Source organism: Lithobates pipiens, unplaced genomic scaffold (genome assembly GCF_037356315.1).
Source record: "Lithobates pipiens isolate NorthernLeopardFrog02 unplaced genomic scaffold, aLitPip1_a1.2 Scaffold_13, whole genome shotgun sequence".
Taxonomy (NCBI): domain Eukaryota; kingdom Metazoa; phylum Chordata; class Amphibia; order Anura; family Ranidae; genus Lithobates; species Lithobates pipiens.
Window position 1 is genome coordinate 196,581,140 of NW_027507718.1, and position 13,319 is coordinate 196,594,458.

Genomic DNA, 13,319 nt, shown 5'->3' on the forward strand with positions numbered 1-13,319 from the left:
ACAGTAACAACATTTTCGGTTGTTTTTGTCGACTGAATAGTGTCAGCCCTGACCAGTTGTGTTTTGCTATACTACTCAAACTTTCCCCCCTGTCCTATTCCTCATAACATACAGGCTGTTTTTTTCTATATTCCCATAAGAACTGGGGGGACTAATTGGGCTCCTTGAGATAACACCAATTTTGGATGTACTATATGTCAAGACCGGCAGGTATTTTCTTGCACTTAACTGATATAACAATACAAAAAATATTTTACAGAGCATGCATGAGAAGTTCATTATTAAAGCCTAACGCCAGCTTTCTGCAGTTTAAAATAGTTTGTTTGGACCAAGCTGATCCAAATGAAGGATCGACTTTCACTATCTGTATACAATTTGTATAACTCAGCTACATACAGTATACACTGCTGTGTTCTGCCAGCCAGTCACAGAAAGCTTTGTATTTTCTGAATGAGTGATATCATTCACCTGCCACTCCCCCTCATCCAGTCAGAGGAAGACATGTAGTGCATTGTGCAGCCCAACTAGATTTGGTTCCTTTACTGGTAAAGTGGTTGCATAAGGTCACTGTATAGAGGGACACCTGCATCAGCACTCCGCCGCTCCTGGACCACCTAGCGTGGTGAATGGTGGGAAAATGATCAAATACATTACCCAGAACGTTTTTTTTTTTTTGATGAGTATATAGATTATCAATGTTAGTGTATCTGGTAGTGTGATTTGCGCCATCTAGGCAACTACTACATTGTGAATGAGAAATGTTTTAGCATTGTTAATTAACTTTTTAAATCATGTAATAATAGATATTCAATGTTGTTAATGTTGTGTATCGTGGTGCCTATAAAGCCCATTGTCAATATTTCCATTCAGTATAGACACACATTTAACCCTTTGATCGTTTGATCTCTTTAGATGTGTAACCCCTTCCCAGCCATTGTCATTAGTCATGTAATTAGTACAGTGACAGTGCATATTTTTAACACTAAAACACTAGAGGCGATTCAGTTCTCATTGTGCGCTATTTCATTCATTCATTCATTCACTGATCACTGTATTGGTGTCACTGGTTCCCACAAAGTGTCAAACGTGTGAGTGTCAGACTGTCCACCACAATATTGCAGTCTAGTTACTAGTATCAGAAATAAATATTCCAGTATATATCCTATAGTTTGTAGACATTATAACTTTTGCGCAAACAAATCAATATACGCTTATTGTGATTTTTTTACCAGAAATATATAGCAGAATACATATTGCCCTAAATTCTTGAAGAAATTAGATTTTTTACATTTTTTTATTTGGTACATTTTATAGCGGAAAGTAAAAAATATTGTTTTGTTTTTTTCAAAGTTGTCAGTCTTTTTTGTTTATAGCGCAAAAAAAACAAAAAAAAAACCCAGTGGTGATCAAATACCACCAAAAGAAAGCTTTATTGGTGGGGAAAAAATTAATTACATTTAATTTGGGTACAGCGTTGCATGACTGCTCAATTGTCAATTAAAGTAACGCAGTGCCGTATCGCAAACAATGGCCTGGTCATGAAGGGGGGTAAATCTTCTGGAGGTCAAGAGAATGTTCTTTTTTTTTTATTACAGAGTGTGCAGAACACTGCCTGTTATGCACTAATTCCAGTCATTGTAGTCAATGTGAGGCCCCGTTCTACCTGCTTGATGGACAGTGTGTTACTGAATGTGGAAAGCACCATGTTGTGTCACACTCTGATCGTAGATGCCTTGGTAAGTACACCTTTATTTTATCTACATATATAGTGCTGATGTATTCTGTAGTAATTTATGAAGACCATAAATCACTCATATAAATCCCTGCCTCCACGGAACTAGCAACCTAATTTACTTCTTGCAGTTACAGAGATTTTGTTCTAAGCCAGTTATGATAGAAAGTTTACCTACTATTTGTTTTTGGAAATGGGAGGAAGTGGGGGAGAACAGAAAAAAAAAAACACTCAAGCACAGAGTGAGCATTTAACCCACATGTAGCTTGCCTGATGGAAAGTGGATTGGTGACCCCAAAGAAATGCATGATCAAATTGTTATTCACTGAGAATTGGCATACACAGGGAAGATATCTTCCTGAGATGTATTGCCTGTCTATAACTGCATTGGGACCCCCACTGTACTCCTATAATTCACCAAAAAGTTTGAAGCAGCATATGTGCATTTCCCTACCTTCTTTAAAGATAGCTAGATTGGACAGTGATCTTTCAATAAGATGGAACATCTCTGCTGGTGAAAAGAATTACTTGCAGTGTCAGCAGCATCATTTTTATGCCTAAGGTTTATCTTTAAATGGACCAATCCTTGACCAAAATACATTTATAGCCAGCTTAAGCTACTTATCCCAAAGACACATTTTAGGTACTTTTATACTAGACTGTTAATGAATGTAAATGCTTTAATTATAACACCATAATACCCAGATCAGACAGATAAAATGAAATGGATAATATAAACTAAATACATAATGTAAAAATTGGGAAGCTTTTATTGTACATACAGCATATGCCCAACTCCCATAGTGAAAAACACAACCGTTCCTTAGGCCGCGTACACACGGGCGGACTGTTCGCCCAACTTTGTCCGCTGAACAGTGTTTCAGCGGACAGTCCGCTCGTGTGTGGGCTTCAGCGGACAGTTTCAGCGGACAGTCTGACGAACAAAGTTTTTCGGAAATCCCGTAAAACTGTCCGCTGAAACTTGGTTTGAGCGGACAGTCCGCCCGTGTGTAGGCTTGTTCGTCAAACTAAGTTCCGCGCATGCTCAGAAAGGATTTACACGGCGAAGGTTGCATTGCAGTGTATTGGAAGTCGTATTTCTCGTCCCGTCGTACGTGCCGTTCACGTCATCGCGCAAGTTTCAGCGGACTGTTCGTTCGTCGTGTGTGGTCAAGTCCATCCATGCTAATTTTGAGCGGACTGTCCGCTCAAACTGTTTGACAAACAAAGTTGGGCGAACAGTCCGTCCGTGTGTACGCGGCCTTACTCTCTAGCCGTCCTTCCAGCCCATTCTTTGTTTGTCATGTTCTCCTAACCGAAAAAGAGGACTGGCAACACACTATACTGCTGTGTCTGAACGCTAGTCCTCCCCATTCAGCAGAGATTAATGACCAGTATCTATACATTTTGTCACGTTTTATACAAGACAGGTAAATATGTCAGGGTTTCTTTTAACACCTACCAATAAAAAAGGGTGGTGTGTTTGCTATTTTGATTTGTGTTTTTGTTAGTAAAATCATATGAACAATTTACAACATTAACAAACCAAGATAAGGATACTTTTTTTTTTTTTAAACGTGACAGTAGTTTTAAGATTTGAAAATTACAGCCACATGGCTAAAATAAAGGGCCTTCTCAATGTGTTAAAGATTTTTGAATAGAGCTCAATGTGATAAATGGGTATTACTAAAGTATCTTTATTTTACAGCCTGCCCTTCTGGATGTCTTGAATGTGATCAGTCACTGCAATGTAAAATCTGTGACAGACAGACATTTCTAAAGAATCACCATTGTGTGCCTCACTGTGGGAATAATTTTCTGGGAAATTCTAGAACCAGAAGATGTGAAGGTGAGGAGCTAAATTTTCACATTTATTTAGTACACAAATATTTTTATTATAGTATATACAATGTCTTTCAGTAGCATGATTTATACACACTTGATATGGCATTACTGTTATTAAGCTAGGGGAAGGTCATTACGCTAGAGCAAGGTTGGTCTATATTGGAGCAGAACCATAATGTCAGCTTTTATCAATGGTATGTAGTGATGAAAACTTTGAGCTACTTATATACAGTGGATCTGGAAAGAATTCACAGCGCTTCACTTTTTCCACATTTTGGTATGTTACAACTTTATTCCAAAATGGATTAAATTCATTATTTTCCTCAAAATTCTACAAACAGTACCCCATAATGGCAATGTGAAAGAAGTTTGAAATCTTTGCAAAAAAAAAAAACAAAGCAAAAAATACATGTACATAAGTATTCACAGCCTTTGCGCAATGCTTTGTTAAAGCCCCTTTGGCACCAATTACAGCCTCAAGTATTTTTAAGGAAAGCGGCCACAAGCTTGTCACACCTATTTTTAGACAGTTTCTCCCATCTTATTTGCAGAACCTCTCAAGTTCCATCAGATTGGATGAGAAGCGTCGGTGCACAGACAATTTCAGAACTCTCCAGAGATGTTCAATCGGGTTCAAGTCTGGGCTCTGGCTGGGCCACTCAAGGACATTCACAAAATTGTCCCATAACCACTCCTTTGTTATCTTGGCTGTGTGCTTAGGGTCATTGTCCTGTTGGAAGATGAACCTTCGCCCCAGTCTAAGGTCCAGAGTGCTGGATTGGTGGCGTGCTGCACAGATGGTTGTTTTTCTCTAAGGTTCTCCATTCTCCACAGAGAAATGCTGGAATTCTGTCAGAGTGACCAGTGGGTTCTTGGTCAACTCCCTGACTAAGACCCTTCTCTCCGTTTGGCTGGGTGGCTGCTCTAGGAAGAGTCCTGGTGGTTCCAAACTTCTTCCATTTAGGGATGATGGAGGCCACTGTGCTCATTGGGACCTTCAGTGCTGCATACATTTTGCTGTACCCTTCCCCAGATCTGTGCCTCAATACAGTCCTGTCTCTGAGGTTTACAGACAATTCCTTGTACTTTATGGCTTGGTTTGTGCTCTGGCATACACTGTTAACTGTGGAACCTTATATAGACAGGTGTTTGCCTTTCCAAATTATGTCCAATCAACTGAATTTACTGCAGGTGGACTCCAATCAAGTTGTAGAAACATCTCAAGGATGATCAGTGGAAACAGGATGCACCTGAGCTCAATTTTGAGTGCCATGGCATAGGCTGTGAATACTTATGTACATGTGCACAGTGTGTACACAGCATCTCCCCGTTCTGCCTAGCAACAAGTGACACTAATCTCTGCTCCATGTGAATGGAGCAGAAATCAGCGTTCACTAACACACAGCCCAGCCCCCCACAGTAAGTAACACGCCCCTAGGACACACTTAACCCCTACACTGCCACCCCCTGGTTAACCCCTTCACTGCCAGTGTAATTTAAACAGGAATCAGTGCATTTGTATAGCACTGATTGCTGTATAAATGACAATGGTCCCAAAAATGTGTCAAAAATCACTGATCGCTGGCATTACTAGTAAAAAAACAAAATTATTAATAAAAATGCCATAAAACGATCCCCTATTTTGTAAACGCTATAAATTTTGTGCAAACCAATCAATAATCGCTTATTGCGATTTTTTTTATCAAAAATATGTAGAAGCATACGTATCGGCCTAAACTGAGGAAAAAAAATGATTTTTTTAGATATTTTTGGGGGATATTTATTATACCAAAAAGTAAAAAAAAATGCGTTTTTTTCAAAAGTGTTGCTCTATTTTTGTTTATAGCACAAAAAATAAAACCCGTAGGGGTGATCAAATACCACCAAAAGTACCGTATATACTCGAGTATAGGCCGACCCGAATATAAGCCGAGGCCCCCAATTTACCCCCAAAAAAACTGGCAAACTTATTGACTCGTGTATAAGCCGAGGGTGAGACATGCCTGTCCATCCCTGTGTGTGTGTCCGTCCATCCCTGTGTGTCCGTCCATCCCTGTGTGTCCGTCCATCCCTGTGTGTCCGTCCATCCATCCCTGTGTGTGTGTGTGTCCATCCATCCATCCATCCCTGTGTGTGTGTGTCTCCATCCATCCATCCATCCATCCCTGTGTGTGTGTGTCTCCATCCATCCATCCCTGTGTGTGTGTGTCTCCATCCATCCATCCATCCCTGTGTGTGTGTGTATCCATCCATCCCTGTGTGTGTGTGTGTCTCCATCCGTGTGTGTGTGTGTGTGTGTGTGTGTGTGTGTGTGTGTGTGTGTGTGTGTGTGTGTCCAGCCTACCTGTGTCCCGAGCCTTTGTCCCGAGCCTCCGTCCCGTGCCTTGCCTCCTTGCCTCCGTCCCGTGCCGTGCCTTGCCTCCGTCCCGTGTCGTGCCTTGCCTTGCCTCCGTCCCGTCCCGTCCCGTGCCGTGCCTTGCCTCCGTCCCGTGCCCTCTTCGTCGGCGCCTCGGCGGCCATTGTAAAATTCAAAAGCCGCGCCTCCGCCTTCGCCTGTGATAGGCGGAACACTGAATTTCCCAGCAGCCTGTGTTCCGCCTATCACGGACATCGTATCATCCTCGTCCGTAGTACGAGGATGATACGATGTCCGTGATAGGCGGAACACAGGCTGCTGGGAAATTCAGTGTTCCGCCTATCACAGGCGAAGGCGGAGCCGGATGCGCGGCTTTTGAATTATAGAATGGCCGCTGTCTGTCTGCTCGACACGCTGATCGAGCGGGCAGACAGCGATGACTCGAGTATAAGCCGAGGGGGGCACTTTCAGCCTCAAAAAAGAGGCTGAAAATCTCGGCTTATACTCGAGTATATACGGTAAGCTCTATTTGTGGGAAAAAAGGGACATCAATTTTGTTTTGGAGCCACGTTGCACAACCGCGCAATTGTCAGTTAAAACGACGCGGTGCTGAATCGCAAAAAGTGGTCTGGTCTTAAGCCAGCAAAATGGTCTGGTCTGAAAGTGGTTAAAATGCAAATCAATTTATAACTTTTTTGAAATGCGTTTTTTTCTGGATATTTTAGTTGTTCTGTCTCTCACTGTTAAAATAAACCTACCATTAAAATTATAGACTGATCATTTTTTTGTCAGTTGGCAAATGTACAAAATCAGCAGGGGATCAAATATTTGTTTCCCTCACTGTATGTCAGCACATGAAAATCTGCATATAGCTGTCAAAAAAGATTACATCTGCAAAAGGCAACCTTTCCTTATTCACACAACACTGATAAGATATTGGCTTTCCAAGTTCTATTCAAGAATCAAAGTGTAACAATGTTCAAAGCACCATGTGACAGCAATAGGACTCAGCAGGAACCTCTTGTTGGCTGACAGTGATGATTTCCTGAAGGTCAATGACAGCATTTAACAAATACTTTTGGGTAAATTGAACCATAAATAGTTTATCATAATTCAATTGAAGCCTACCTACATACAAACATTTTTGTTTTGTGTAAGACGGAAAGTATTAGAACCTCAGTAATTTGTTTGTTTTTATTTCATAATTGGTTTGAAAATGTTGACTAACACATATTCACTTTGTTCAACATTAATCAAAATACCGTTCAACTTTTCTATTTTTATACGATTAAAAGTGCAGATATCCTAAAAATTCTGTAACAGCTACCTTTCATAGGAATTTCTTTGGTAAAGTTTTAATTAATGTGCATTTCAGGTCTTATGACTTTAAAATCACATAGAACAGCAAACTTGGAATACCAATGCTTCTCTGAAGTGAGGATCTGTAACATAGATGAAAAGAATACCAATGACCATATTTGCATTGGGAATATTGAAGTGTATTAGTTACTTCTGGGAGAAAGAACTTAAAGGAAAACTACAGCAAGTTTTAGTAGGGACTTGTTTTGAGTTATTATTACTATGCTGGAGCAAGAACTTACATCTGTAAGATGGCTGCTTCCCTCTACATACATATTTACAAACTAAACACCAAAATCATTGTCAGTCCTTTATTTATTTCTCAGAGCTCATAGTGCTTCCCCTGATACTCCAGCTCCATCTTTGTTCAGGCATCATTCAGGGTCTGCGTCTATTTCTGGACTTTGATGCTGGCACAGAGATATTACAATGATGTCAGTCCTGGTGTCTCTGCATTCCTTAGCTTTATTATCAAATGTCTCACACAAATAAGCTCCCTACACCTGCTTAAAACCTTATGAACTACTACAGAGTTACAGTACTACAATCTGATCACTGAAAGAGAGGCCTGCCTGCATCAGAGTGATAATACCCCAGCTTAGGTACAATCATTTGACTGCCATTAAATAATAATTATGTGCTTGATCCAGCATAGCCTGTACTCAGTGGCGAAACTAGAATCTTCAGGGCCCTGGCGCAAGAAACCATGAAGGGCCCCCCCTAACGCCTGTGGGACCTTTGTGACCCTGGTAGTTCTGCCACTGGTGTCAGTCGTTTTTTTTTTTTTTTTTTTGCAATATTATTTGTTTTATTACCGGGAGTTAAAAAAAAAAAAAAAAATAGGAGCCCGATTGGGGTTTGGCAAGATATTAGGGTCTTAACAGACCTCTGATGTTCCACTTTTAAGACACAGCCTTCAATCTCCTTCTCTGCAGACTCAGCTGCACAGAATGAATGGACAGGAATAGCTCTGTAGAGAGCTTCACTTTTATTCACAAACTGAAGCATAGGAATGTTTCAGTTACAGTATGAATGGACAGAGTCCATTCCCTCCCTCCCACAGACATTCAGCGGCTGCAGGAGGAAAATGGAGAGATCGATTTCTCTATATGCAGTCGCCCCACCGCTCCTCCTATTCAAGCATACAGGGGGGCCACACAGGCCCCCTGAAGCATGGGGCCCAGAATGTAAATGCAACCCTGATTACCCCTGTACGTACACCTGGTAACCATCTACAAGAAATGTCTTACTTCTGTGCTTGCCAACAAGGGTTTCTCCACCAAGTAGTAAGCCATGTTTTGCTTGGGGATCAAATACTTATTTTACTAACTGAACTGCAACTCCATTTATAACATTTGTATCGTGTCTTTTCTGGATTTTTGATTGGTGTTTTGTCTCTATTATTTATAATACACCTATGATAACAATTATATATTTCTTTGTAAGTGGGAAAACTTACAAGATCTGCGGGGGATCCAAAAATTATCCCCATGGTACATATTTTTTCCAGTTAGGTATATGGCTTATATTTTTTGTGGGTCTGCTTTAACCACTTACCGACCATATATAGTACATATACAGTGGCAAGGCGGCTCTCCTGTGAAAAATCATGTACAGGTACATGATTTTGCACTTCTGAGTCTGGGGCAAGCGCCACCGGTGACCCACTCCTGCTGTGATTGGACACAGTACGGGACCCGCTGATCCTTTCCAAGAGAGACAAAACGCCGATCTGCCTATGTACACAAGGGAGATCGCCATTCTGTCAGAGAGGGAAGGTAGTGATCCTGTGTTTCTGCTAAGCAGTCCCACTATAAGTCACTGATTGCCGCCATTACTAGTAAAAAAATAAAAAATTCCATAAATCCATCCCATAGTTTGTAGACGCTATAACTTTTGCGCAAACCAATCAATATATACTAATTGTGATTTTATTTACCAAAATCATGTAGCAGATTATATATTGGCCTAAATTCATGAAGAAATTAGATAAAAAAAAAATATTGGATGTGTTTTATAGCAGAAAGTAAAAAATAATGTTCTTTTATATTGTCTGCCTTTTTTTGTTGATAGCACACAAAAAAAACGCTGCGGTGATCAAATACCACCAAAAGAAATCTTTATTTATAGGGAAAAAGTACATTTATTTTATTTGGGTACAGTGTCACACGACCATCCAGTTGTCATTTAAAGTAACAAAGTGCTGTATTTCAAGAAATGGCCTTGTCGTGAAGGGGGGTGAACCTTCCGGAGCTGGTTAAATAGAGTTAACTCTTTTACATCCAGATTGCTGGTAACATTGATTTTGATGTTCTGGTAATTTAAAAAAAATCAGTTTTCCTTATTGGAATGAAATCCTCTTAAATAAATATGACCGTGATAATGGATGAGAGGTAATTCACTGTAAGAAAAGGTGAAAATATAAATAGGCCATCACATCCTTCCACAAAAGTATTCCTACCACATAAAATATTAATCTGTAGGGGAATCTATGCCAGAAATTCCACAGTGTCTAGCGTATGAATAATGTGGGAATGGCGGTAGCATTAAGCAGAATTCAAGGGAAACATCTTTACATGCAGTTATTAGCTTTTCATCTTTATTGAGTTCTCATTTATTATACAATAATGATCCCTGAGTGGTCAGATCTGTTTTGAGCATACATCAAATTATATTATGTATGAATCAATTGCATATTGAATGATTTAATTACACTGATATAGTTGTGCCATTGGAGGAGGCATGTATCATACAAAAAAAAGTCTTTATGTGAAATGAAGCTTAAAGTATATTGATAAAAGATGCTTGCCAACATTTGAGCATAAGCCATGTTACTTAACATACAACCTTGATTTTTTTCAATACTTTTTTAAAAAACAAACATGTCATACTTATCTCCTCTGTGCAGTTGGTTATGCACAGAGTGGCCCTGATCTTCCTCTTCTGGGGTCCCTCAGTGGTACTCCTAGCTCCTCCTCTTCTCAAGTGCCCCGTCGGAGAAGTACTCTTCCTCGATGCACGCGTGCGGGTGTGCTTACGTGTCCTGCTGCTGTGTCCAATGACACAGACAGCGGGACTCGGCTTTGTCCCCGGCTCCCACGTCATTGGATTTAATTGACAGCAGCGGGAGCAAATGGCTGCGCTGTTATGAATCTATCCAGTCAGGACCCAAGACACTGGCTGGAGCACGTGTGCTCATCCCCAGGGCAAGAATGATTGGGCTCAGGTAAGTAAAAGGGGGGCTCTGGGGGGCTGGTGAATTACAAGAGGTTTTTCATCTCAATGCATAGAATGCATTGAGGTGAAAAAACACAAAAGGTTTACAACCCCTTTAAAGCATTTGCAAAAATCCAAGCAAGTTAAATAAAAGGTATAGAATACATTCATTTAAACATATAAGTAACAATTGTTGGTGTATGCTATACAATCGTGTATTGTAAAATAAACATAATGTAAGGAACCAAAGAACAAGACATTTCTGAAGCTAAAATGTCCTTAAAAATGTATATGAATCATTTAGCTATAGCATTGGTAGCATTGAAATAAATCATGCTATCGTAATTGCACAGGACATACAGTGGCGTGAAAAAGTGTTTGCCCCCTTCCTCATTTCCTGTTCCTTTGCATGTTTGTCACACTTAAGTGTTTCGGAACATCAAACCAATTTAAACAATAGTCAAGGACAACACAAGTAAACACAAAATGCAATTTGTAAATGAAGGTGTTTATTATTAAAGGTGAAAAAAAATCCAAACCATCATGGCCCTGTGTGAAAAAGTGATTGCCCCCTAAACCTAATAACTGGTTGGGCCACCCTTAGCAGCAACAACTGCAACCAAGCGTTTGCGATAACGTGCAATGAGGCTTTTACAGCGTCCTGGAGGAATTTTGGCCCACTCATCTTTGCAGAATTGTCCTAATTCAGTTACATTAGAGGGTTTTCGAGCATGAACGGCCTTTTTAAGGTCATACCACAACATCTCAATAAGATTCAGGTCAGGACTTTGGCTAGGCCACTCCAAAGTCTTCATTTTGTTTTTCTTCAGCCATTCGGTGATGGACTTGCTGGTGTGTTTAGGATCATTGTCCTGCTGCAGAACCCAAGTTCGTTTCAGCTTGAGTACACGAACAGATGGTCGGACATTCTCCTTCAGGATCTCTTGGTAGACAGCAGAATTCATAGTTCCTTTTATCACGGCAAGTCTTCCAGGTCCTGAAGCAGCAAAACAGCCCCAGACCATCACACTACCACCACCATATTTTACTGTTGGTATAATGTTCTTTTTATGAAATGCAGTGTTCCTTCTACGCCAGATATACTTGGACACACACCTTCCAAAGAGTTCCACTTTTGTCTCATCGGTCCACTGAATGTTGTCCCAAAAGTCTTGGGGATCATCAAGATGTGTTGTGGAGAAATTGAGACGAGCTTTGATGTTCTTTTTGCTCAGCAGTGGTTTTCTCCTTGGAACTCTGCCATGCAGGCCATTTTTGCCCAGTCTTTTCCTGATGGTGGAGGCATGAACGCTGACCTTAACTGAGGCAAGTGAGGCCTGCAGTTCCTTGGACGTTGTTGTGGGGTCTTTTGTGACCTCTTGGATGAGTCGTAATTGGGGTAATTTTGGGCGGCCGGCCACTCCTGGGAAGGTTCACCACTGTTCCATGTCTTCGCCATTTGTGGATAATGGCTCTCACTGTGGTTCGCTGGATTCCCAAAGCTTTGGAAATGGCTTTATAACCCTTTCCAGACTGATAGATCTCAATTACTTTCTTTCTCAATTGTTCCTGAATTTCTTTGGGTCTCTGCATAATGTGTAGCTTTTAAGGATCTTCTGGTGGACCTTACTGTGTCAAGCAGCTCCTATTTAAGTGATGCCTTGATTGTGAACAGGTGTGGCAATAATCAGGCCTGGGTGTGGCTATAGAAATTGAACTCAGGTGTGGACAACCACAGTTATAGTATGTTTTAACAAGGGGGGCAATCATTTTTTCACACAGGGCCATGATGGTTTGGATTTTTTTTCACCTTTAATAATAAACACCTTCATTTACAAATTGCATTTTGTGTTTACTTGTGTTGTCCTTGACTATTGTTTAAATTGGTTTGATGTTCCGAAACACTTAAGTGTGACAAACATGCAAAGGAACAGGAAATGAGGAAGGGGGCAAACACTTTTTCACACCACTGTATGTAGAATACTTGTACACCATGGGTTATAGACATGTACCTTCAGATGATTGGACACTGGCAGAGCTTTAGTGGACACACCCCCTAGGACCTCCCTTATAACCCTACCATACTCCAGTTCCTCAGTTTAGAGCTAATGTCTGAAGGATGGACCTTTTCTCCTTCACATAGAATATCACCCTTGCTTAACTTGGGTTATAATTTTTCTATATTATTTTTTCTTCCAATTCTTCAATCAAGCCCTCAGTGTCTTTTAATGCCAACATCGAAGCAGTGTACGTTGATCAGCTCAATCTCAGAAAAGCCTTGGGAGCCATACCCAGACCCCATGCAGTTGGGATGGCCTGTAATGTTGCTTCAAGCCCTGGATCCTGCATGGGGGCTCATCTTGGCACTAGGTGCAACACTTTGAGTTAGCTGCAGGGTGCTACACAGGTCCAGGGCCCTGGTCCATCACTATAAAGCCCAATCTCTGAAGTCTCATTCAGGAACATGGCCACCATGACTGGCAAAGCCTGGACTTTATTTAGAGTCCTTGGGTGAGTTCTTGGGAGGATGTGATAAGCATAGGTCAAATCAGCACTGTGCAGACAGTGGGTCGGGGGTCTTGCAGTCTCAAAGGACACTCAGAAAACTTCTCCTGCAAGCTTTAACAAGTAGTTGGCTGGACACTGATAGAAGTCACATGAATGCTCTAATTGCTAATGAGCAGTTTATATTTACTAGGATAATTGCATTTACATGTTCTGTGGGAGACCAGATACAGTGAATGCAGGGTCCTTGGTTTACTAACACTTGAATACAGCTATAATGAGAGATCCTATCACATACCTGGTAGA

The 13,319-nt window shown here is 40.8% G+C and overlaps 1 protein-coding gene across 1 annotated transcript in view; it reads left to right on the forward strand.

The window, feature by feature from the left end:
• Nucleotides 1-13,319, forward strand: part of FRAS1 (Fraser extracellular matrix complex subunit 1) — a 708,831-nt gene that overhangs the window by 452,491 nt on the left and 243,021 nt on the right. The window contains exons 25-26 of the mRNA XM_077476089.1: nt 1,596-1,736; nt 3,441-3,581. Coding sequence (XP_077332215.1) covers nt 1,596-1,736; nt 3,441-3,581 — 282 coding nt within the window. The remainder of the gene's footprint in view (nt 1-1,595; nt 1,737-3,440; nt 3,582-13,319) is intronic.